Source organism: Tachypleus tridentatus, chromosome 12 (assembly GCF_004210375.1).
Source record: "Tachypleus tridentatus isolate NWPU-2018 chromosome 12, ASM421037v1, whole genome shotgun sequence".
NCBI classification, from domain to species: domain Eukaryota; kingdom Metazoa; phylum Arthropoda; class Merostomata; order Xiphosura; family Limulidae; genus Tachypleus; species Tachypleus tridentatus.
In genome coordinates this window covers 26,482,315-26,510,087 of record NC_134836.1, presented here as the reverse complement: position 1 = coordinate 26,510,087, position 27,773 = coordinate 26,482,315, and the positions used below count along the sequence as shown (strand labels likewise).

Genomic DNA, 27,773 nt, shown 5'->3' with positions numbered 1-27,773 from the left:
TTTATAACCTTGATGAAGACGCAGCTGCAAAATAAAAAGTTTTTTTAGTTGTTTTGAAAAAAGTGAAGGTCGTTTTTTGTTTGTTGTTTTTTGTCTTCGTCTTGGATCACAACAACACCGCGAACCAATCGGAGCTCAGTTGATATCACGTGATATTTGTTCTGTTTGTTTGCAGGATCTACGCGAAGTTACAGTATATCAGAATTATAGATAACGCACATATAAATCGGTAGGTTTAATTTTCAGTTTTAGTGAGTTTTAGGTTATGGAGAATTATTAACCATTTTACAAAATAAAATTCGAGAAGTACATCTTAAAATAAAGTTAGTAGAATCCAGACAAGGCTTAGGTATTAGTACTCGTTCCTTGTTAGCGAGTGAAAATAGAAACAATTCTAACTCCCGAAGTGTGTTGGTAACTCTTAACTCTCAAACTTTAAACAGATAAATTTATAAAAATATAAGAAAAGCAGGTGTAAATCCTGAGTTTTAGGCTTGTGTTTAAGTGTATACCTTGGTACTTGTCAATACTTAAAGAGATAGGTTAACAGCATGCGCCATGATGTTGATAGGAGGGCTTGTTGCCTGAATGTTGGCATACTTCCACAAACAAAAAAAAGTGCGATTTACAAAACTATTTTATCGAATAAACCGCAAACGAAGTTGCAATGGTCGTATTAGTTAACTGTGCACTATTCTGTGCCAATTGTATCTTTGGAAAAAGTTGCTTGTGCTGATATTTCATATATTTTATTATATAATTATGACTGTTTTCTTAAAGTGTCATTTAGGTAAAAGTTTCTAAAATTTAGCCGACTGTGTGAATCGTTTATATGATAAGTATACCAAACATCAGTCTGAAAGTTAAACAGTCGGCTTGTAAAATACCATAGAATAATAAAGTATATAAGGTAAATATCCTTCTACCCTTTTATTTAAGTTTATACACAGTTGATAGAAAGTAACCAGAGACTTATAAGTTGTTACTGTAATATTAAAGTTTCTTTAACCAGTCTAGGTAATACCATAGATTTTTTTGAAACAAAGGTTTTGGATAATGTATTTCTTCCTTGCTTTATAACATTAGTTAAAGACTATGATGATAAGAAACCCACTTGAAGTAAAAATATATCTCAGAACAGCTGGTATGGACATTAACACTTTTACTAATAAAGCAGAGAACAGTTTTGACCTTCTTAGGTCATCTAAAGGTTTACATTTTTTCTTAACCTGAAGATGACCTAAGAAGGTCAAAACATTTTTCTATGCTTTATTAGAAAAGTGTTAATGTCCATATACCAGCTGTTCTGAGCTACAAAGACTATTTAGTATAGCATACACTTCTTATTTGTATCTGATTGATATTCGATTGTAGTTGTGTTTTGTAGTTCTTCTTATGAACAAGATTAGTACAGTTGTATTTATTTCAATACAAGCTGTGGGATATCAAAGGACCTTTTGGCTTTTAACCTTCCTCAACAAACAAAACACTAATTGCTAAACCCCAGGCCTGGTACCAGAATTGTTTATCACATATTTTCTAACTTCTCTTAAAGTTCCAGTTTCTACCACTATATAGAAATTTGTTCTACAAATTTATCGCTCTTTTGGAGAAATAAAACTGCTTGAACTGGAAACATGTCTGAATATTAAAATTTATTAACTATGGTCATACTTCTCATATTTAAAAAAAAAAGTGATGTAGTAATGTTATTAATTGTTTTAATAGTCCTGTATACTTTTATTACGTTACTGCAAACCAGCCCCTTATTTTAAAGAGAGAAAAATATAGCTATTATAGCATACATTTGTATGACAAGTAGATAACCTGTCTATCCACAGTATCACTCTAGCAATTCACCTCTTTAATACAGATAATTTTGTTTCTGGCACCCTATTCTTGTTTAATAAATATGATTTACTTTGTGATCAAAGCAACTGGTCTGTGTAGATCATAATTAAAAAAACAATTAATGTGGCTAATTTAATATACCTGTATAACTAATAATGTATAATACTTATTTTGATATATAAGATACTTATCAAATGTATCCATTCTTAATTTTCTTACTAATTTATTAATTTGTTACGGATGCTACTTTATCTGAATAATGGAAATTCTGTGAACTTGGTGTACTTAGGTTTTCCAAAATCCTTTGATAAGTTGCCATGCAAAATAAAATTACATCAGTGAGAAAAATATTAATTAATTGAGTTGTAGGGTAGTTGAATAAGAGAAAACAACAAGTTTTCAATTAAACTGGGTCACTGGTATTATTGGTTTAGCTTGGAGGGGTCAGTAATCTGGACTTTGTAAAAGGAAGCCTAGCCACTAACTAAAAGAACACAGTTATGATTTCTGTATTTTATTGAGGGTGTTTTCTTATCAGACAGGGTTTGGAAGTGAAGAGCTATTGGATGATTCTAAGGTGGGAAGATGATTGTTGTTAACGATGTTATTTTCATTGGCATTGAAATAAATTTTGAAACTAATCTAAACAATATCTAACCTTTTGGAATTAATCTAGATCCTGGAATCAGTGACCTTCATTCATTGATTTCATCTCTGTCATAAAAATAATTTTATTCTTTGCCTATTTTTCATGTAATATGAAAGTTGAATTTCCAAAAACTTACTGTTTGTCTAGAATAATTTTTCATCTGTTTTTATAAATTTTGTAATATCTTTTTCAATCAGTCTTCAAGTGTCACCTTTTTTTATTTAAACCATATATTTAGTCATTTCTAAACTAAAATATCCCTAACACCTTTTCACATACCTTCTTGCCTTTGATACATTGTACCAGAAATGAGACGATAACAATAGTACTTTACTATCAAGACTTCCCCTTGAGGTGGATACCTGTACAAGGTGAGGGGAATCTCCCACAAAAGGTTCTGTACTTTTAGTTTACCTCTTCTAGGATCTGAAAATCTACCCATGTGTTTGCTGAGTATGGTGACCCATGAAGGGGAGGAGAGAATCCTGGTGGTTGAGGGGTTCAACCCTAACACACCACTTTTGCCTTGAATTCTTCCAGATGGGCAATCTTGGGCAACCCTTCTAGGATCAGTTGGTTGGTCCACTTGGGCTGAGGTCAACCAAGTACCAGTGTTGGATGTTCTCAACAGGGTTGTGGACATTGTATCTAATGCTAGTGTTTGGGTTTTGTTCTCATAAAACTCTGGTGTTGCTCTAGTGTACTTGTTTGTCACTGTAGTGCATTCCCTTGTATGGCTCCATGGTGGATGGGGTCAGTGGGCACTGAAATATTTTTTCTTTATTATGGATCCCCCAAATTAAAACTTAAAACAGTAAAAAAAAAAAAAAAGTCCATAGGTAAACAACCATGTCTTGAAGATTCTGAGCAGTAATCTTTAATGTCTGTAACACCTGTACCTCATTTACCTATATTACATTCTCTTTCAGACAGATCTTTAGGGCAAATGTCTCCCTTTTTTTTCTTTTATTCAGAAAGGACTTGCTTGCTCTTCTAAGTAAGTCAAAAAGCTTTGCTCTGGTGACATATTAGTAGAAACATCTACTTCTAAACACTGTGAACTCCTCTTGCATTCCAAGGCATTTGCTGAAATACCCATTGAGGTTACACCTCATGCTACTTTGATTTTCTCACAGGGAGTTATTGTTAAGAAGTATTTAAAGAACATCCCAGAGTCAGAGATTCTTGCTGGTTTCTCCACCCAAGGCATTTCTGCAGTGAGGCATATATTCATTTGCAAAGATGGAATTATGCTTATTGTTTCTTCCCATCCTGTATGTCTTTCCTTACAGGAAACATTTCTGAAACCTACCGATACAGTCACCTTTTGGCAGTTTTCTTTCCACAGAAATGACAGGTTGTGTAATGGATGAGTGCATGGAAGGGTGGCATGTTGGTTGATCAGCATGTGCCCACCCTGTCTTTGCAACTCAACACTTTTGGAGATCATAGTCATTCATGTTTCTGTGTGTTGTACCATCACTGTTTGTTCTCTCTTTCTAGCTCCTGAAGAAGCCTATGATCAATCAGACCTTGATGCTCTCATTGAACAGTTGCCATCTCCCTTTTTAATTCGACCATGTTATTCGACATGAAACGTTGATCAGAGAAGCCTTTCTCAAACGACAACATCTTGTATCAATATTCTTTGACCTTGAGAAAGCTTATGATACTATGTGGAGGTATGGCATTTTGCAAGATCTCCACTCACATGGGTTGCATGACTATTTGCCCATTTTTATCAAAAATATATTAATGAACCAGTGCTTCCAAGTTTGTGTGGGCTCGACACTTTCCCATTCTTTCCCACAGGTCTGCCCATCCTACCACGGCTTATTACCATCCCTAAGTGTGACATTTCTTTGAGTTGCTGAAAGAAGGCAGGTACTCTCAGTTGGAAGTACTGCCTTCTATTTGCTGAACATCCTTTCATTGCCATTTATACAGATGGCTCTAAATCGTATTCTGTGGGTTCTAACATGGTTTATTGTGTACTGCATAGCTTCTACATGATCCACGGCAAGAAAAGTGGCATAAAATTTGGCATTGAACACAGAAACTGTAGAGGGTAACCAGAAACTGTGTGTAACGATGCAGTAAACAAATCGTACTATTTATATCAACTCGTTTAGCTCTCTACTGGCCCTGGAATCACTTTGTGTTCTCACCCTGTTTTCATCAATATTAAAACCTGACTAGTTCATTTCTCTTTATTTACTTCTATCTAGTTTTTCTGGATACCAGGCCATGTCGGTATTCATGGTAATGAGCTCGCTGACACTGCAACTTAGTCTGTTTATTCTAGTGATGTCACTGCCATGCCTATTCCATTCATGGGCTATGGCCCAGTATTCAAGGCTCGGCTCCACATAAGTTGGCAGTTAACTTGTAGTGAGCAACATGACAAACTCTTTGAGATAAAACCTTCTTTTAGACTTTTGCTGGATTGTTTCCACAAAGATGGGAAGGAGGAATTTGTCCTAACTAGGGTATATGTTGGTCACAGTTTTTTAACTCATTATTTTCTTTTATTTGGGACTGATATACCAGTATGTGGTCTGTGTGACACTCAAGTCACAATAGCCCATATTTTAGTGTTGTGACATCATTATGACCGTGAGCAACAGTAACATTTTATCATGGGTTTATCCCTGAGATTGGACAGTGCCATTGGCAATGGTGACACTGTCCACCTGACAAATGTTTTTAGTTTTTTAAAGGCCATTGGCCTTTTTATCCAGTGTTGAGCCACTGTGTTTGTTTTAACTTCATTTCCCTTTACACTTTATAATACTTTTACTGTTGTTTTATTTTTTTTAACAGTTGTTTGGCACAGATAGCATGGTTGCTTTGTGCCATAAAACATCAAACAACAACAGTTTATCAAGACTTCTAGAACTTATGTTTATCTAACATCACAAATATCATCTAAGGTTATAGCCTCTAATTATCTTGATGTACAGAGTTATAAACCACACAGTTACATGTTATCTTTCATAAAAGGTCAGTCATTCTCTCTGATATGTGATGACACATTACTTTATCCAGTAGAAATAGAATAACCTAATATATTGAATTAGTAATAGAATTTAGTTCTCATGACAGCTTTTGAATCATTTGGCCTAAATTTCAAAAACTCTTGCTGAGTTCTTTTCAATCAACTCCTTTATGCCACTTATAGCTTAGTTAGAAAGCCAGTTAAATTTTAATAGTTATAAGAAATTATATGCTTTCTGCATTTTTTTGGTTCCAATTGAGCATTTTAAGTAAATGAAAATTTAGTCAAATACTGACATCAACCCTAAAAAAGTTAAAGTTCACTTTTATTGAAACTGAAGCTGTGTAAAAAGTAAAATTAATTTTATGTATATTTTTAATTTCTGTGATAAAAGTAATTAACTTGTGAAAAATTAAACTTACTAGGTTAGATAAAAAAAACTTAAATGAAAAAGTTAAGTTTTATCAATGAAATATGCATGTGAGCTGTGTGTGCATCACATAATTCAGCATTGTGTTTTATTCTAACTTGAACCGTTTGCTGGCTAAGTGTTTGCATTTTTGCTACCAAAGATAAAAAGTTAAATACAGTTGCAAGAGCAATATAATAGTAAACTTAAATAAATGATGTAAAACTGTTCCAAGCTTGAAGCTTTTTATGACAAATAATTGTAATTTTCTATTACGTTCTGCAGTCATTCTAGAAATAAAAAAAATTTAGAGGTTTATTTACGAGGTCTGTTAAAAAATACGCGGACTGACGTCATAAAACAAAATGTACTTTATTTAGAAGTTACAGGTCTGGGACCCCTTCAAAGTACTCTCCTCCCCAACGCACACACTTATCCCAATGGTGTCTCCAATTGTTGAAACAGTCCTGGTACGCTTCTTTTGTAATGTCCTCCAGTTCCTTTGTCGCATTTGCCTTAATCTCGGGAATCGTCTCAAATCTTCTTCCTTTCAAGGGTCTTTTGAGTTTGGGGAACAAGAAAAAATCGCAAGAAGCAAGATCAGGTGAGTAGGGGGGGTGGGGAAGAACAGTGATTGAGTGTTTGGCCAAAAACTCACGAGTTCTGAGGGCTGAATTTCGCAGCAATGTGGTGCATCTTCAATTTTTCGGTCAAAATCTCGTAACAAGATCCAACTGATATCCCACACTCTTCAGCAACTCCCTGACAGTCAGATGTCGATTTGCCCGCACCAGGGTGTTAATTTTGTCGACGTGTGGGTCTTCAGTTGACGTGGAAGGACGTCCAGGACGCTCATCATCTTCAATGGACTGTTGACCATCCTTAAAACGTTCATGCCACTTGAAACATGCCGTACGCTTCATAGCAACATCACCGTAAGCTGTGTTAAGCATAGCAAAAGTTTCAGTCGCAGATTTTCCAAGTTTAACACAAAATTTCACAGCAAGTCATTGCTCCTTCAGGTCATTCATTCTGAAATCTGCCAAACTAAAAAATTGCACTTCACTTAAAACTGCGTAGCTAATACACAAATGAAGATATCTGCAATCGGGAAATGGCGTCGTAATCAGCTGATCTGTGCAAACCTAGCGACACCAAGTGGATTCCACTGGAACCAACTGGAGCTGTGCAATTCAAACAGTCCGCGTATTTTTTGAACAGCCCTTGTATTATTTGTTATGGTTGTTATATAGCTGATAAATAGAAAATGGACTGTGTCTATAAAGAATTATTGTAGCAAAAGTAACAGATAGGATATAATGTTTTACAGAGAAACTTTTTATACTACCTGAAGATGTTGTGTTTTAAACCATGTTGTTGTTGTTTGTGTTTCATACCATAACTAAAAACATATTTATAAAACTTTGACAACCACAGAAATCTAGAAACTTTCAAGTAAGTGAAAAAGCCCAAGAGTAGAATGTAACAAAATGCAGTAGCAAAATATGTGCATGTCCAGCACTTGATACTAATGTTAACAACAGAGCTACATGAATATCAATGTTAGTAATTATTTTAATAAATAAAGGGATCTGGTAAAAGAACCAGACAAAGAAAAACCTGATTCAAGATAAGTGTTCTGTATTTGAACATTACAAAATCACTAGCAACATCAAGTAATAATCAGCAATAACACCTGTCAGCTATTTATTGCTAGCTTACTTGTTGAAGCTCAGGACATGGCTTTTATTGACACATTAGACCATAAAATTGCAATTTCTTGTGATCATAAATTTACATAATATAATGCATCATTATAGATATTTGTATTAACTGCTAGGAAAACTGGCATCAGTCTCATGATACATACAAACTTACTCAAATTCAACATGGTCAGCTAGGTAGCAAGTTAATGCTTTAGCCCTTTTGCATTGGGGACCCTTTATATGTTTTTCTGCACAAGTCACTAATTACATTTACATTCAAAATTTAGTTAAACACCTGTTTATGTGAATTAACCCTTTTGTGATGAGTTATGGGTCAAAGGTCATGTTTTGTGTTTGTTGACTTGCAACTAAGATGTATTTACATTTAAAAAATATGAAACTTCAAGCAGACTAAATACACAGCCTACCTTCTCAAAATGTTAGTTTAAAAGAAAGTGGTAGTCTTTACACAGATTAAAATGGCTGAAGAAGCCACTAGGGGGAAATTCTGAGCTGTAGATTGGTTATTCACGTGTTATGTATTGAAGTAAGTGTATTTAAGGGATAGCTTCCAAAAATGGAAAGAGGCAAACAGGGGCCACTGTGTTTGATTCAATAATATTGGTAGTTTGAATTCATGATTTGTGAGAAACTATAGACTTAGTATTTTGATATCACAAACCTCTAATTTTAAACAGTGATTGATGCATTCAACATGCTACTTGAATCCATAAAATCTATATTTAGGTGTGTTCTTTTAATATTTCCTTTTAAATGAAGACTAACTCATAGAATATTAAAGTCTGAATTATAATCTGCAAGTTGATCTTAAACTTGACATAAATTCATAAAATAGTAGTTAAATGAAATTTTGAATGCAAGTCAATAAACTTGGTGAAAGGGCCTTTGACCCATGACCTGTTGCAAAAGGATTAATAAGATAACAAAAACGTTAAATTGTGTGGTTATTGACATACAGCTACATTGTTGTGATAATTTAGTCATTATTGTTCACCATCAGTATATGTTTGGAACTGTTAGAACTGTGCATCTTGCAACTAGTGTGTGACAATGTATATGTGTGTATATACATGCGCACGCACACACACACACACACACACACACTTTTACATAATTGCACGTAGTATAATTGTGACTGTTCTGTTAATTATGTATAGTTTCTGATGGATTTTGTGTTGAATATAGCTATAACGACCTTCCCTGACATCATTATTCATTGTTACCTCCAGTAACTATCACAGGGGTACTTTTGTTTTATAATGATAGAATTCTTACTTTTATTGATAAGCAGAGAACAACATTTCAACCTTTGTAGGGGGTCATTCAATGTCAAATCATCCAGATTTTGGAAAATTTTCTAGGTAACCCCATCAGAATGCTTTCAAACAAATTCAAATGTACTCATCTACCCATATAATGAAAAATTGCCAAAGATTAGATCAATATCTCTAATAGTTTCTGATTCACAGTCCTGTAAAATTTAATTAATGTTTTGTTATTTTTGGTGAATTCATTTTTGGGTAACTTTGGCTGCTTAAAGCTGCAAGAGTAATGGTGGTAGAAGGCTGAAATTTGCTACACTGACTGAATTAAACTCACAGAATTCAAAAATGGTCTCAAACCAAGTTTATCTCTTTTAGGACTTGCATAGTGAGGCAGTAAAATCACCTGAAAACCCAAAATCGTAAAAAACATTGGTTTATGTAATAAGCCATAGCTCTAAGACTTAATATGATACAAAGCTGAATTTTGTTTTCAAATATCCTATAACATATCAGTTGATAAATCAACAATTGTTGTAATTAAAAGTTTCTTAGATCTGAAAAAAATTTAGTTGCATGCAACTTTTTATGATTTAGCTAAAAATAGCCCAACTTCAGGCCACAGTTTGACCATGTCACCAGTTATTCAGCCTTTTCAGATATTTACCATATATTCTTACAACTCTGAATATGATCTACAAAAAAATCAGGATGGTGTTCAATCTACTTTTTGAGTTACAATTTTTTAAAGTATCCTCTCAACATATGTTGTTTACTTGAAAAAAAAACTTCAATTCAGGTGTGTTACTGTGTGCAAATATATCCATACAATTTTGGAATTTATTAATCCCTACTTTTTGAGTTATAATTTTGTAAAGTATCCTCTGATCACATGTTTTATTTTAAAAAAAATTCAGTTTAGGTGTGTTACTGTGTGCAAATATATCCATACAAGTTTGAAAAATACACATCAGAATTTTATGAATCCCACTGAAACATTCTAACCAGCCATGTTAAATAACGAAGTTGTTAGAAACGAGAAAGAATTCATTTCCAAACAAGTTTATTGGCATAACTAGTTAGATCACATGGCAATGCAAATATATTGTGTATGCATTACAGATATGCAGGTATGGTTGAGTTTAAGATTCATAATATAATAAATACAAAGGTTGTTTCTTAAGCATATTGCTCATTTCTTTTCATGCTTAACTGATATAAATGTTTCTCAGTTATTTCATTTGATTGTGTAGAAGACTCTTGTTTTTATTCACAGTGGAACAGTTGTTAGCAGTTATGCACTTCAGGTCTTAATTCCTGGAGTTTATATGATTATGGTACATGTATCAGTGCTGCATTTTTTCACTATGATTTGGATTGTTATAATGTTTCTGAGGAAATTTTCATGGTTTCCAGTTTTCAAATAAATATTAGAGTGTATGACATTGATGTAGTTTGAATATCTTTCTTTTTTCTGTAAGTGTTTTAAAATGGCTACATTATCTCGTGAATGTTATGTATCACTCCAGGGTAAAAAACAAATCATAGACAGTGATGTTGAGAAAACCCACTTGTAGAGAAATATATATGCAAAAATGGCTTGTTTGGGTTGAGAAAATATTTTACATAAAAGAGCGAACAACATTTCGACCTTCTTCGGTCATCGTCAGGTTCACAAAGAAAGAAAGAGGTAACTAACCGGAAGCTGACCACATGTTTGGAAGGGGTTGTGTAACTGAGTGTCGGAATGTAGAGGGCGGTGTTAGATGTTTGAATATATAATTTTTATTTTATTATATTAATATAGGTATAAAGGCGTTCCTTTATATTGGTTTATTTTGGGTTTAAGTTGTTGTGTAAGTAAGGCTTCTTTAATTTTGCATTTGTTTATGTTTGTTTCTTTATTTAGTATTTGGGCGTTTTTTATGGTTATGTTGTGTTTATTTGATTTGTAGTGTTCGAAAACGTTTGAAGGTGACTTTTTGTGTTTATTTAATCTGGTTTCCATTTTTCTACTTGTTTCTTCAATATAGAAGTCGTGGCAGTTATCACATTGTATTTTATAAATAATGTTGGTGTTGTGTTCGTCAGTGTAGTTTTTACATAGTATAGACCTTAGTTTTGTGCCTGGTTTTCGAATAAATTTGGTATTAACTGGAATGTCATATTTTGTTGCTACTTTTTGCGAAATGTTGGTTATTTTTCTGCTGATGTCGGGAATATATGGTATGCAGCAGTATATGGTTTGATGCTTTTTTGATTCATGAGATATATTTACTTTTGTTGGTTGATTTTGCTTTCTCTCTAGGTGTGTGCATATAATGTTTTCTATGATTTGTGGAGGAAACTTGTTGATGTTGATGAAGTATTGTTTTATTTTGTCTAATTTGTCGTTAATTTTATCTGGTGAGCATAGTTTTATGGCTGTGTTTATTTTGTTTCTTAGTAACAGTCCTTTTAACAGGAGAGGTAGGGGAAACCATGTTATGGTTCAGCATACTGTAATTTTCTCTGCTCTCTGATGTTAGTATACCATTAAGATTTTGATATTTTTTCTTACATTTATATTTTATAAATATATCCCCTTGTCTATATAACAAAATTATTTGAATGGTATCAACTCATAAAACTGAGGGCAGTGTTTCTTTTTCAGGCCTGAAGAAATCGAATGTGCTAAGTCACCATTATGACTTAAAATTATTTTGGTACTTAAGTGTTTTCTCCAATTTTATTATTGCATATGGCTGTGCTAATTAGAAAGCTTATTTAGAACAGTTATTGAGTTCTCAAATTTTAATGGCAGATTCAGCACTTTGTCAGGAATGAAGCACTGTGGTTGTACAACACATTACTTATATTTTGCCCTTTTGATTTTTTTTTTTCTTTTTATTCAGTCAATCACTACACGTTTTAGACTTGTATGGGACCAAAAATAGTTGGTTCAGGCAATAGTATCAAGTGTTTGTTGATATCATGTGTTCATTAGTATCCATTTGTTGCTGTGAAAGTAAGTGAATATATGTAACCCCCATTTCCTGGTACAAATAGAAGTGAAGTTGGGCACATATGACTTCTGGGTTTTGGGCCAGTACTTGGATCTGAAAGTATTTGTCACAGTCTGTTCTTGTTTCATTTTTGTAGGTAGGCTTCTGGATTCTGTTTTGTTTAACTGTATATATTTAGTTTTAGTATAAAAACTGCCACAATACAGGACCTCATGGTGCATGTTACTTGTTTTGAGTTTAACATGACAACTGCTATGGTACAAAACTTGCTATGGAACAGAGAATTAGAGGTAAATAATTTTATCTTAAGTTGTTTAGCAGACACTGAGAGTACATTTCATAACTCTTTTATTCTCTAAAGTAATATTCAATGTGTTTTTATTTTACTGTCGCAATTATAAAATATTCCACAATGTACCATCTGCTGACACTAATAGCCATTCACCAAGCTGAATAGTTTTAACTTTGACTATCTGAGCATTGATCTGATTTTATCTTGTTTGCTTTGATCTTTTATACCTCACTCATTTGCTTTTTGATATATATTCTCCACCTGTGCCAATGTGCCCTTTATTCTGGTAATGTATAGAAGCACTACATTCAGATAATTTTGTGACTTTTTCCCAATAAAGCATTTAGACAGACATTTCTCTATACAATTTTTTAATAATTAATGTACATGGTTGTAATTTTTGTGTTTTCTGGTGGCTTCCTGTATAAATTATATTTAATAATTATTATTTTAGAAAAACTAAATAAATTGGGGCATGCCATTTTCAGGCATGAATTCATAGGTTACCCTTTGAAGCACAGAGGTTAAATCAGCCTTTTCACTATTTTTCCTCTAGCATCTCTCAGAGGTTGGGGGGTGGTGTCAGTGTCAGTTGAAACCATCCAAGATCTTTCTTTGTGGGATAGAGATGCATATTCAGTCCAGAGGCATTTCTCTAGAGGGTTTTGAGGCTTCTTTTGTTCATGATTATGAAAAGCTGGAGAAAATTTTGACTCTTTAGCTTTTGTTTAATAGGCCAACTGGGATTAGCTATCTCCTGCTTCATTCTTCAGTTAGTCTGTGAGGTTTGGGGACATTCTCTGGTTGCCTCATATTTATTCCTTCCTTGATGGTTGAAGATGATTGCTTAGTTTTTCTTCCTCCACCTGATATTGCTGTTCATGTTAGGAGACTTACTGCTCTTTTATGTGAAAAATAGATATACCTTGTCCACTTTTTATCTGAGTAGCATGCTTCTATTACTGCAAGATGGACAAATATTTTGATTCTACTGACTAGATTCTCTTTTGGATATGTAGAGTTCCAGACTGGACCCTGATCAAATCATTTTAAACAAATCACAATTTCTTGGATTTGTTTGCTTGGTTGGAAGCCTATCATTGGTTTCTACATTAATCTGAGGTTCTACCTTTTGGCATCATAACATCTACACCACGTCTTTTGCAGAGTCATACATTTTTCTTGTCAACTTCGTACTTTGGGCTTGTGCACACTCCATTTCGTGAATGACTAGTTACTTCTGGCACCATCTTGTCAGTTGGCAGAACGACATATCCTGATTTTCCAACAGACAGTGGTTCAAGGTCTAAGTCTGTTGCAAGGGAAAATCATCATGATTTATTCCATCAATTCCACAGTGGTCTTTTACATCTCCCATCCTGGGAGTATGCATTCTTGGGACATTTGTTTTTGAACATTGAATTTCTTTACCGGGCACATTTCCATTATATCACCCTCCTGGCTTTCCAAGTTCCAGGGCTGATGAATTTTACAACAGATCACCTGTCTTGGCCTAGTCAAATTCTCCTCACCAAATAGATGCTCCATTACTAGGTTTTCCAGTGGATTTGCTCTCATTTCAGGATTCTGATGATCAGTGCATTCATCATGCATTGAAACTCAACTACAAGCTTTTTTGGTTCCTGGTACCTCATATTTTGATCTTGTCAATAGATGCATTCAATCAAAATTGGATGGGATTGTATCCCTATGCCTTTCCACCAGTGTGTCTGTTACCCAGAGTTCTGGTTATGATTTGATCCTTTTCTTGAGAGTTGTTGGTAGCTCAGATTGACCAGCCCAACCATGGTTTCCTCTTCTACAATATCTTCAAAAGGATCTATCTTCTTCATCTTTGGCTATCTCTGTTGAGGCAACCTTGATCCCACATTCTACACCAAAAATTTTCCAAGCTCAAACTTTATATATGGAAGTTATCAGGCACTTGTATGACATTGGGGTTTTAATTTCTAAAATTGCCTTGTAAGTTTTTCAGTCTATTCTCAGATCCAAAAATTTTTATGGAAATTACACACTTCTAGCTTATGGTGTCTCATGAGAAAATTCAACCCACTTCACCCAGATGTATCTACAATATCTCTCTCTCTTCTTTTTTTTTTTCTTGACTGTGGTTTAACTTCACATACTGTAACTTTATGAAAAAACAACTTTATTGACTACTTTTCATTACTCTAAAAATTAGAAAATTTTTTACTCCCCAGTGCTATCTAGCCTTCTCCAATTATTTAGTCCTTCCCAGATGGCCTTTACATTTACCCAGCTGGAATATTAGGGTGAAATTGAATGTTGTCTTTACATCAGTTAGAGCCTATAGCCTCATGTGTGACTTGTCACCTTTCCCTTAAAGGATATTTTTTGTTGTTGCTGACATGTGGATGTCATTGGTCACTTCACTTTGGTCCTGCTGTATTGTGATAGGTCCTTTTTTTCAAAGACTGGCAGCCAGTGAAGAAAATAATTCTTTCTCTAAAACTGATGAGACACTTGTTTGTTATGTCCTGCTAGAGTCTTGAGGTGTTGTGTACCTCACACTAACTTCGAGGTGATAGAACTCAACTTTTTATTCACTGAGATCTTTCAGTTTCCCAAGATCTATCCCCAGTTATTTTGATGAGGTGGCTTTTAAAGTTGATCTGTATTGCTTATTCTGGACCTTTTTGCAGATGTGGAAATTTCTGAGAATTGCATCTTATCAGATTTATCACATTTTTATGCATTTATCTGCCATTTGAACTATGTGTTGGAGGACATTGTGTGGGATGGTATGTGACTTTGTCATAATGCTTTTCTCATACCATCTTTACACAATATGGCTATTTCTCCTTCTGAGGATTCTGTACTTTTAGTTTAGCTCCTCTTGAATCTGAACATTCACCCACATGTTTGCCACACATGGTGGCCCATGAAGGGGGAGGAGATCTAGATGGTTGAGGAATTGAACCCCAACACACCACTTTAACCTTGGAATCCTGCAAACAGGCAGTATTGGATAAGTCCCACCAGAGTTAGTCACTCATCTTGTTGGGCTAGGGGCAAGTGAATACTAGTGTTGATCACTCTCAACAGGCTTTGTGGAAATTATGTTTGATGTTGGTGTTTGATTATAGTGTTCACCATTCCCTGGCATTGCTGCAGTGTACTTGTTTGGCATTTTAGTACATTTCCTTGTAGGGCTCCATGGTGGGTGGGGTCAGTGGGCACTGAAATTTTCTGCATTTATTATGAATATCCCAATCTGCAATAAAAAAAAACAACAACAACAAAACAACAATGAAAAAATACATTAATTGGAAAATGACTGCACATGGTCAACTATGTTGAATAGTCACCATCATAGTCTGATTCCATACCTCGATTTCTCGTTCTTTATTTGTTATCTGAGAAATCCTTAGGGTGGATGTTTCCCTTTTTCATTCAGAAAGGATTACAGTGGCTTGCTGGCTTCCCCAGGTCAGTCAGGATGTTGCACTCTGGTGACATTTTGATGGAAACATCTACACTACAGCACATGAAACTTCTCCTGAATCTGAAGGCTACTGGGGATATACTCATCAAGATTACTCCTCATGTTACTTTGGATTACTCAAGAGGAGTTATTATTGAGAGCGATTTAAAGAACATCCACCTGCCACTATCAAGGCAGGTTACTTGAACTGTGAGGTAAGACCATATATTTCCAACTTTGTTTCCAATATCAACATTTTAGTCATTCAAAGGCACCATGTTGTGGTTCTTTGTGTGCTTGTTGTGATGGCAAAGATCACAATGTCTACTGGTGTGAACTGGAACCTCTTTGTGTTAACTGAGTGGTTTTTATCCCTCTTACTTTTGTTCTAGCCTCAAGTTGGTAGAGGAAAAAAGAAGTCCAGCATTTAAAAATTGTGAACAATATCTCCTACCCCAAGGATTGAAAGTTACTATCCCCCATTCCATCTTGGACCTATGCTGTTGCACTACATTTCACTGCTACAGTGGGAGTGCAGGTATATCTTTCCATGCCTCTGACAGAGTTGTTCTCTAACCATGTGAAGTGTCTTTTGCCCTTCATAGTTAAAAGAGTTGAGAAGTCAATGTTAACTCATCTCTGTCTACATTATTTCTTCCAATGGCTTCCCAGATCCACTTCCTTCAGCTCCAGGTTCTGGTGTCTGCCTGGGTCCATCTTCTTTTGACACAGGTCAGTATCTGTGGAGGCTTATAGACCCACTCCTACTAAAGAAAAATGTTATGATCAAAAACAGAATAGTTTTTCTTCATGTATGTAAAAATGGCTACTATGATAAAGTGGAACTGTCCAGGTTTCCATTCTAATTGGATGACATTAAGTCTTTGATTGATTCTTATCATTCTGTGTGTCTTTCCTTACAAGAAAGTTGCTTTGCACAATAAAACTCCAAACTGCCAACCAACCAACTTTACTAACTTTACAGGAAACATGAAACCTGCTGACACAGTCACCTTTCTGCAGTTTTTTCTACTAGAATGACAGGTTGTATGATAGATGAGTGCATGAATGGGTAGCATTCTTTCTTTGCCACTTAACACATCCTTGGAGGTTGTAGCCATCAGTGTTTCCTTGGGTTGTACCATCATCATTTGATCTCTTTACCTGTCTTCTGGAAAGACCTATGAACAACAAGACCTTGATGCTTTCATTGAACAGTTGCTGTTCCCCAGTTTAATTTTGAGTGACTTTAATGTACATAATCCTCTCTGGGATGACACTTATATTAATGAGAAGGATTACTCCATAGAGTGTATGCTCTTAGATCACAACCTTTCTCTCTTCAATACTGGTTTCTATACTTATTTTCATGTACCTAGTCAGTCTTTTATTGCTATTGATCTCACTATCTGCCCCTTTCAATTTTCTCTTACTTTTCTTGGAGGATTGACAGTGACCCATGGGGCAATGATCATTTTGAGGAATACTAGCCATGGTTGTTGCCAAACTGGCCCAAGTGCCTTGCTGGATGTTGGACCAGGCTAACTGGTTCTCTTTTACTGCTGTTATATGTATGCCATCAGTAGATGGCTGTGTCATAACAGAAATTTATTATATTGTCCATTCTATTCCTAAAATCTTGACATGTTTTCCACAGTATCATCATCCTTTGTGGAGTCCTGCCTGTCAAATGGATACCTTTTTAAGTATCTTGCACATTCATACTTCATTACTTTTCAGTAGGCCCATGCTCAGCTGCTGAGATGTCAAAGCTAGAAGGAATCTTGAATTAAGTACCAAGCTAGTATGTCTTTTGCTACCAGTTTCAGAACCATCTGGGACAAGATTCTGAAGGTCAGTAAGCAGTATACTTCCCTCCACCTTTCAATCTTGCTTTCTAATGACCAGGAATTTGCTGATGCCTGGAACATTACCAGTACTCTCAATGAGAGCTTTTCTCTTGCATTTAGGATTTGTGTTTCATCCTCTACCTTCTTGTTCATCATGTCTCAAGCAGAACACTTGGCTCTTTCCTTTCAGGCCAGTTGTTTCAATGACTGTAATCACCCTTTATACTGATGGAACTTTAGATTGCCCTATATTGGTCTGGCAGTACATTAGTTGGATTTGATCATATTCACTAGGAAATGCTGTATTATGTCTTTCCTGCCTCTTTTGTTATTCATCTGGATGCTTGGTGCTAGGCTATTGTTCTCCCTTTATTTAAGCATAGAAAGGATCCCAAATTTTTTCTGACTATCATTCAATTGCTTTGACAAGCGATATTTGTAAGATTTTAGAGAAGGTGGTTAATATTTTTTTGTTTGGTTCCACAAATTAAACAACCTTCTCTTGCCCACTCAGTGTAGGATCCAACAACAGAACTCCACTGTGGACAACCTGATTTGACTTGAAATGTCAATCACTGAAATCTTACTCAAGTGTCAACATCTGCTTTTCATATTTTTGACTTTGAGAAGGTACAGCATTTGTGAGACCTCCACTTATACAAGTTGCACAGCCTCTTACCCAATTTTATCCAGAACTTTTTAATGGACTGGCAATTCCAAGTCTGCATGAGCTCGACACTTTCACATTCTCTTACACAGGAACTTGGAGTTCCTCAAGTGTGTCTTGAGTGTCACACTTTTAAGTGTGGAAATGAATGTTGAAGTGGACCATAGCAAATGGTTTATACCTTTCTTCTCTAAGATTATTTGTATGCACTTTTGCCACCAACAAGGTATTCATCCTTATCTTGAGCTCTATCTTGGTGATGTTGTTCTTCTTGTAGCCCCTGAGGAAAAGGTTTTGAGGTTTATCTTTGACCATAAGCTGATCTTCATACCACACATCAACAGCTATGTGTTAAGTGTACAAGGAAACTGAACATTCTCCTTGTTCTCTTTACCACCTCTTGTGGAGCAGATTGATGTTTGATGCTTAAGATGTAGTGCATTCATTCAATCAAAAGTGGTTTATGGGTTTATGGTTGTGATTCTACCAAGGCTTCAGCCTTGAAGATGTTGGACCCTAGTCACCATCTGGGGCTTCAGCTGTGCAAGGAACTTTCAGCACTTTTCAAAATCAGAGTTTGTACACCGAATCCCATTAACCTACTTTTCACCTCTGTTATCTGCAGCCTTCCTTATTGTATGCTTTAAAACTGTGATTTTTACCACAGCATCCTATTTGAAATCACGTTTTCTTTCCTCAGTGGGCTATGCTCTTTTGGAATAAACAGTCTTCCATTCTTTCTTTTGTTTTTCATGTCCAGGTGCAGTTGGCTGAATTGGGCCACCTTTTGGATGACATTGCTGTCTCCACTGGATAGCCCATTCCACCATTACATTTATTAGTTTTCACACCTGTGATCTTTCTTTCAGTTATCTGAGTGAGGCAGATACTTTTGATTGCTGTTTTCTATTTGCCAAATATCTTTTAAACCAATCTTTTATTCCTGTTTATTTGAATAATTTGAAATCAGATGACTCTATGGGCTCTACCATGGTTTATTGTGGTTTGGTGGTTGCTTACAGGATCTCCTCTACTGTTTCTGTGTTCACTGCCAAATTGAATACCTTATTTTTTGCCCTGATTCACATAGACACTATGCAGTAAACAAATTGTACTATTTATACTAATTTTCTAAGCTCTCTGCTGGCCTTAGAATTGCTTCACATTAGTTCTTGCCCTGTTTTCATTTATATTCAGAACTGGCTGGCCCATTTTTCCTGATCTTATGTTTCTGTCCAATTTTTTGTGGATACCTGGCGATACTAGTATTTGCAGGAACAAGTCTATCTTCTCTGGTGCTGTTGCTTCTGGACTACAGTCCTATATTCAAGGTTCAGCTCTATTCCAGTTGACAGTCAACTTGGAGTGAGGTACATGATAATGAGCTTTTCCAGATCAAACCTTCTGTTGCTCTTTGACAGCCTTATTTCCATGAGGATAAAAAGGAGGAAGTTGTCCTCGCTAAGCTATACATTGGTCACAGTTTTATAGCTTCTTATTTTCTTTTTTCTTGGACTGATACATTAGTGTGTGGCCTTTGTGACATTCAAGTCCCAATAGCTAATGTTTTACTGTCATGCCATTGGTTCATGTTTTTTCGAGAGGTTTACCCCTGATGCTAGACAGTGTCATTGGTGATTGTGACACTGTTGACTTTATTTATGTTTCTAAGTTTTTATGGTCCATTGGCCATTTTTAATTCTATTTAAATATTTTACCTGTTTTTTTTTTAACTTTCTTCAGTTTTACCGTGATTCATTTTTATATTTTATCGAGATTTTACTTTCCCAGTTTTTTTTACTGGTTGTTTGCTGCAGATACTCCAGTTATTTTGCACCAATAAAAGCCAACAAATCAACCAACTTGTGCACCACTGCTGATCATCAGATGGAATAATTCAGGATAAGTTTGTTTTTAAAAAATTTAGGGAACTTTGTTCACCCATTGCACTCTTTCCAGAATGCTGTTCCTGAGGACTTACCATTGCAATTCTACTAGTGAACTTCTTACCATGCCCAGTTTACATTTACTGAGATGGTGGACAGTTGCTTTTTCTCTAGACTGTTTGAGTGTTTTTCTTCACTCTTTGAGAATTAGGCAAAGTGGGGGAACACTCCTACTCAGGTCTCTTTATATTTTTCCATGATGTCTATAGGAACAGCACCAGCCTCCATAGGATCCTGTTTGTAATACCAATTCAGATTTGAAGCTAAGCTATCCAGTTGGGGTGTGCGTGGCCCTTCTTTTTTATCAATATCAGTTTAATGTATTGTTCTTTGAAGGAAGCTCATTATTTCTTTCTAGTTCCAAATGCAGAGTGTTTTTGGTTGAGTACAATATTATATCTTTTCCATAATTCCAGAGGCATGTAGAATGCTCCACTCCAATGCAATTGGGAAATGAAGATGAATGCTAGTTATTCCAGACTGGATTAGTTCTTTTTCTTTAATTGGTAAAGCGTATATGATCCCATCATTCTAAGCCTGGGGACTTCTTCAGGTGGATGAGAAAGGTTGTCTACTTCAGCATTACTCCAATAGTTTGAAACCCATCAATCTATGCTTACAGGTTGAGATCCAATCAAAAATATATCTGTGTATGACATTGTGAGATATATGGACCAAAACTCCCCCTTAATTCCAACTCTTGAGTTGTGGAACCTTGACTCTCTGGTTGGGGCTGACCTATAATGGTAATTACTTATAGACTATTTCACCCTTGATACAGGAATTAAGTTCTGGATGTAGTACAATTCCCCTGCTTGGGCATAACTCTTATCTTTATATACCCCTGGTTTATGGAAATGATTTCTTTATGGATAATGCCCTCACTGGCCTCTCCACCTTCTCAGTGTGGAATTCTGGCTATCAATGTTAGCATAGGTATGTTTTGAAAGTTAACATTCCCTTAAATTGAAAATGTATTTTCAATAATACTTACCTCCACTGACACTCGCCTGCCATTCCTTCTCACTAAGAACCAGTCTTAAGACTGGTATGGTGTCAGTCATGCAAAAGTGATGTAATTATTTAAATATGGTGCTTATATAGAGTACCAGGATTGATGTATGTGGAGAGTATGTTGCCAAGGGTGATTGAGTTGGGTAAGACTAAAGCAAGCGAGAAGAAATCAGACCAATGTTGAAATGGGCAAAGTTAAAACCATGAATGTTGAGATTATCTGGTAAGTGTCATTGGAAGTAAGTATTATTGGAAATAGGTTTTTGATTTATGAAAATGTTTTCAAGTTGTAACTTTGTAACTTATTTTTTTTAACCTTAACCATATAGTGACAAGTCATGGGTCAAAGGGTATGTCATATCATGTTTGTTAACTCACATTCAAAATTTTATTTAACTACTATTTTATGAATGTGAGTCACTAAATTTGGTATCAAATTGTAGATAATAACTCATATTTTACATTGGTCTATAAGTTAATTTCTTAATTTAAAAGTAAATATTAAAAAAATAAATCTTAAATATTGATTTTTGTGTGACTCATAGTTTGTTTAATGCAGCACTGATTCATATTAGATGTTTGTGATGCCCAAATACAACGTCTGTTGTTTCTTACAGATTAAGAACTCAAATTAATGGTACTGACAAGATGGAATATCAACTAAGAAACTCCTTTATTTTCTGTTTACTGAGATAAGACTTATGTACTGAATCAAACAGTGGTACTGTTTACCTCTTTTTATTTTTGGAAAAGCCCCCTTATATAAGCTTACTTTTGTCTATGACATGAATAACTAATCAAATACCATAGTTGAGTTTTTAGTCTGCTCAAATTTTCATATTTTTTTAGACTTAAATACAGCTTAATTACTTACATTGATAAATTGTAGTGGAATTCTGTGGTATTGATATAGTAATTTATGATTAATTGGTTATTTCATATGTATAAATAATATCTAAAACTGTTTATACAAATATTAAGCTTAGCAATCTGAGACAACCAACAAAGGTCATAACTAGAAAAGATAATTGTTTCCTTTATTTCTCTATTTATTGTTCTATGTTTTAAGTGAAATAAGTTTAATAAGTTTGTAACTAGTAAAAATTAATATGCATATATATAATGTATTAAAACTGAAATGTGACTGTAATTAACAAAATACTAGTCCACTGAAACAACCAAGACAGGTCACTCTGTAAAGGCCAATTTTATGTTGTTGGATATGGAAACATGAGTGCACGTGCCACATGATTGCAACTTCTTTTATGTTAGCTTGGCACTACTGAACAGTAAATATATATTCATAACAAGAAAGCACAAATATTTATTCTAGGTAGCTTTATTTTCAAAACATATATATATATATATATATATATATGTGTGTGTGTGTGTGTGTGTGTGTGTGTAAATGCATGATGTTATGGAAGAAAATCTACTGGGACTAAATATTTGTGCTTTCATGTTATATTTTGTAATCATTGTAAAAAGAAAAAACTATATATTTATTTCCTAATTTTTTTTATACAGGTCATAAAAATGATCAAATTGTACAGAGTTAGAGTAGTGGAAATAACACAAAATATAAACTTTTTTATCTGGAGGTTATCAATATTTTGCATTTGAAATTTAATAATGTTCTGATGCATAAAACTATTTTTACTCTTAAAATAAAAGTTACTTTGCATGTTGGATAGTTTACATCATGAAAGAAAAAAGTCATGAAAATATTTAATTGTAAATCTGAATACTTAATTTAAAACCTTAATATTTTGTGTTTTAAAACCTTGTAATGTTTACCACTAGCCTGCAAAATTTGGGAAAAATATGCATACATTATCAAAAGTCATAGTTTAATTATTTTTGTGGTTACAAGCTGGGTGTGGATTCCACCCAACCATGTAATGAAATGGTTAAGTGGAGATTCATAAATTCACAAACTAATAACTTCAATGTTATTTGAAAATAGGTCAGTGTTCTTTTGTGGACCAGAAAAGGAAGTATTAATGTCTTATAAAAGGGTAATAACATCATCTTTTGGTATTGTATTTATCATTTAAGAAATTTTATTGTTTTGTTTGTGGATTAAATTTTGTCAGCAGTATTAAGATCAAGATTCTTGTTTATCTACAGATGGGTTGAATTCAGTATGTCAGTTACGAAGGAGACCACAAGTTCATCTCTTTCAATAAATAACTTGGTGTCTGTGGATGATTATCATCCATCATCTAAGAATGCAAGTACTTGGAATCTCACTAAAAGTCACTTTTTTGCAGTTCTTGTGTTCTTATCTACCTTCTCCTTCTGCATGGTAGCTCATTATTCGCGTTGGGAGATTTTAGAAGACACAAAACTGAGACTGGATAGTTACCATGATGAAGAATCTATAAACTTGGACATTTTGAAAGAAAAAGTTCAGTTTACCCACACCAGACGAAGGCTACCACAGGTTATCATTATTGGTGTGCGTAAAGGAGGTACTCGAGCTCTTCTAGAGTTTTTGAATGTTCACCCTATGGTTCAGAAGTCTTCTGGTGAGGTGCATTTTTTTGATAATGATGCTAAACATTCTTTAGGCTTTGAGTGGTACAGAAGACAAATGCCTTTCTCTTTTCCTGAGCAAATCACCATAGAAAAAAGTCCATCATACTTTATCACCAATAAAGTTCCAGAACGCATTCATGAAATGAACAGTTCCATTAAACTGCTTCTCATTGTTAGGGATCCAGTAACACGCCTGCTCTCTGATTACTCTCAACTAGCAGCTAACAAGGCTAAGAAAGGGAAAATTCTACCACCTTTTAAGGAGTTAGTTTTAAACCGAGATGGTCAGGTCAATGTGAACTACAGAGCTGTTAAAATCAGTATGTATTCCATATATATGAAAAAGTGGTTAAAAGTATTTAGCCGTCATCAGATTCTGGTTGTAAATGGAGACCAATTAATACGTGACCCGTTTATAGAGTTGCAGCATATTGAAGATTTTCTAGCCCTTAAGCATCGCATCAAGAGAGAGAACTTCTATTACAACAAGACTAAAGGTTTTTTTTGTGTTCAGAATAACACTTTAAACAAATGTTTGAATGACAGTAAGGGAAGGAAACACCCTGAGATCTCACCTGGTCTCTTATCTATATTACAAAGATTTTATGCTCCATATAATAAAGAATTCTATCAGTTAGTTGGTAGAAGGTTTGGATGGCCAGAAGATTATTAATTAATAGCATGTTACACATATGATATTTTTTACATTTATTTGAAAATTAAGGTCTTTTTAAACCATATTTATTTTAAATATTGATCTACAATGGTCAAGATTTCTGGCTAATCTCATTTTATTAAAAATAGACTCACAGTCTGCAATTATTTTTTGTTGTAACCCTTTCAGTTTGTATCTACATAAGTTAATATCTGTAGTATAGGAAGCTTAGCTAACCTGGCAGATGTACTGAATTTCTTCTTTTTTTGATCTATTGTGGTGTCAAAATTGCTATAAAAATAAGCTTGAAGAAATTTGATTCAACCATCATGCTCTTGCATCATTAGTTTAAAAATGTTTGTTGTGAAACGTGTTTATGGAACTGCTATAGTATATATTTAAACAAATGAAGATAGCATTACAGACAGCAAGGTTGTTCTTCAAGCCTGTCACTGCACACATACTTTTCAAAAAGAATAAAAACTTTATCCCAGGAAATCATAGATTCTCCTATTAAATTCAAGTAAAACATTGGCCTTAAGTGTTTCTGATAGCAGCTCATAATATAAACCAATAACTGTGTTAAGCTTCTGTCCTATTATCCTTTGTCTTCAGAACATAGAATAATGAACCTTGAAACCTTTATCCTATTCACCTCTCATTCATCCCCCATTGGGACAGTGGTCTTTGGATTTACAACACTAAAATCAGTGGTTTGATTCCCCTCAGTGGACACAGCAGATACCCCAATGTAGCTTTGCCATAAGGAAACACAACACACACACTGTTGACCTTTTAAATAGGCTTGTCAGTCTCAAAAGAAAGTAATAGATCTTGAGCTGTTTCCATGAGACACCCATTCTGGTACTGCTCATTTTGATACTATTTTTTAAGTCAGTATCCTTTGTTAGATAAGGAGACCAAAACTTACTCAAAATGTTTATATTAGTTATGTTTTGTTTTTCCTCTTAAAAATTTGGGATGATTGATCATAAACCTTGTAGTGCATATGGAGAAATTGTAAAGAGATCATTTATTTAGAAACTTTAGAACATATGATTTTGTTTGAAACGAACTGAAAGGATTAACAACATTTGAACTCTCAGGTTTCAATGAATTCTTTGTATTTAAATGAAAACATTTCATTCCAGTGATGTAGAGAAAACCCACTTGTAGAGAAATATATATGGAAAAACAGCTCGTTTGGGTTGAGAAGAATTTTGTTTTTTACGTAAAGGAGTGAACAACGTTTCGACCTTCTTCGGTCATCATCAGGTTCATTCCAGTGTTTACTGTGTTTAAAGTGATGAAAAACAAATTGTTTTTCGTCAACAGAGAGTAAATACACAATAACATGCAGTATATATGGACTACCAATACAAGGTTTTCAATTTACAGTGTTTATAATAATGCAAAGATTCTATTTTTCTTGTACAATTAGTACATATCAACAGTACTTTATAATTTGATACAGATCCACAGTGCTTGTTAATTTGGTACAGGTCAGTAGTGCTTAATAACTTAGTACAAATCCACGATGCTTGATAGTTTGATACAGATTCTCAGTGCTTCATAATGTGGTACAGATCTCCCGTACTTAATAATTTGAAACAAGTACCCATGACAGTTTTGTGAAAGTACCTGGTGTCTGGTAATTTTGTATGTGTCTCCAGTGTTTGATAATTCAGTGCAAATACCCATTGTTTTTATATCCATGTAATAAGTGGATTTTATGCAAACCTCAGGTAGGGTGGCAATACTCTCATGTTCTTAAACCAAAATATAAAGGGCTCTTTGTTTCATATTGGAAGTGTTCTTTTGTTCCATATTGGAACTTTATGCAGTAAATTAATAGTCATTGCTATGACATTATCTTATATTTTGTAAAGATGTTGGTGAGATTTTCAGGAATAAACGCGTATAATAGTTCTTTAACATTTTGGAATGTTCTCTGAAACATGGGCTGCTGAATTCCATTGGAAATGTTCATCCTTGGTTAGACCTTTATTTATGAGAAGGAAGTAAAAAATGATGAACTTGTCCCAGAAGTCAAGAGTGAATATCTTAGGAAGGCAAGTCCTTTTGTGTAAGACAGTAGGACAAATCTAGACCTGGTTGAGACTCATGCATTGTGAAACTGTTTGGTCATTTTTTCTTGTTTAGATTTGTGGTAAACATTTCTTTAAATTTGTAATTCCTCACATTGGCAACTTTTAAGTTAATAAGGATATGTAAGGAAAACAAATTCTCTGAAGTGTAGTAATTAATTTGTTTACACTTAATGTTAATCTATTGTTGCAAGCTTTTTCTTTTGTTAAATTTTATTTTCCTCATAAAATCTGCAGTACAATGGGTAAAAAAAGAAAAAAATTTTAAAAGCAGTTGTTATTTATGAAAGATATGTTTGCTGCTGTTTTATTTAGAATTTACTTTCCTTCTAGTGCTTATTGTTTGTGTTATTACTTAGTTGTAAGAAATTAATAAGTAGTGTACAATATATTTTCATCACTGTAAATTTGTTTTTATCATCCATTGTTTTATGACATATGTACTTTTTGTCAGTTTGTTTGATAGAATTGGTTCCATCAGCTTATAAATTAGTTGTTTTTTTGTTAAGTGTCTTCAATTAAAAATTATTACTTAATATGGAATAATTGTCAGTTATTAGGAAAGTTTCTTATAGACCTCACATTGTATTAAAAATACAGTAATTTACTTCAGTGTGGACTTTGAATTGTTCAATTTTCTTTATTAATATTTTTTTAAGTGAAGAACAGATGAAGTTACAAGTTGATCTGTAATAAGAATTAATTCCTTGTCGAACCACTGGAAATATTCCTTGAATTGTGGCCACTACTCATTTTGGCAGCTACTGTATGTGTTTAAAACCTTACTTATTACTGCAGGACTTAAAACATTGGGTAATTCAGCTAGGTTATTGAATATTACACAGTTATAGTATAAATGTTCTTTATTTTTATGGTTTTGTTAAACAGTAGTGAAGTATTTGTTACAATTTGTGTTATAGAATAATAATATTGCAAAATGCACATATTCAATTTATTAGTTATGTATATATTAAAGCATTTTCTTTATAATAATATACATTAATCACTTAAATTATTTTAATTAGTCTTTGTTTTGTATCCAAACTGACTGACATATTCTACCGAGATATTAATATATTATTAATATAATCTTATTGAAGTGAGTGAAACAACTGGTTATGTTTATGCACACGTTAAGCTGAAAATTCATTCCTGATTGATGAGGTGTATGTGTAAAGACAGATGTTGTTTGTAAGCCTTACAGGGAATGTTTTATATACCTTTATTTTGCTTAATTGTGCTAGTGTTGAAAACAAACTTTTCTATAACATATTTCTAACTTGTGCAGGCTGTCTTTTGGATATAGAACAAATAAAGTTTTTTCATGATCTTA

The 27,773-nt window shown here is 34.2% G+C and overlaps 1 protein-coding gene across 1 annotated transcript; it reads left to right on the top strand.

Annotated features, from left to right (window-relative positions):
* Positions 1–329: 329 nt before the first annotated feature.
* On the top strand, positions 330–27,773 carry LOC143235370 (heparan sulfate glucosamine 3-O-sulfotransferase 1-like). Its single transcript, XM_076473474.1, has 2 exons — positions 330–349; positions 23,267–27,773. Exon 2 carries the CDS (start codon positions 23,283–23,285, stop codon positions 24,348–24,350), a length of 1,068 nt encoding a protein of 355 aa, XP_076329589.1. The 5' UTR covers positions 330–349; positions 23,267–23,282; the 3' UTR covers positions 24,351–27,773.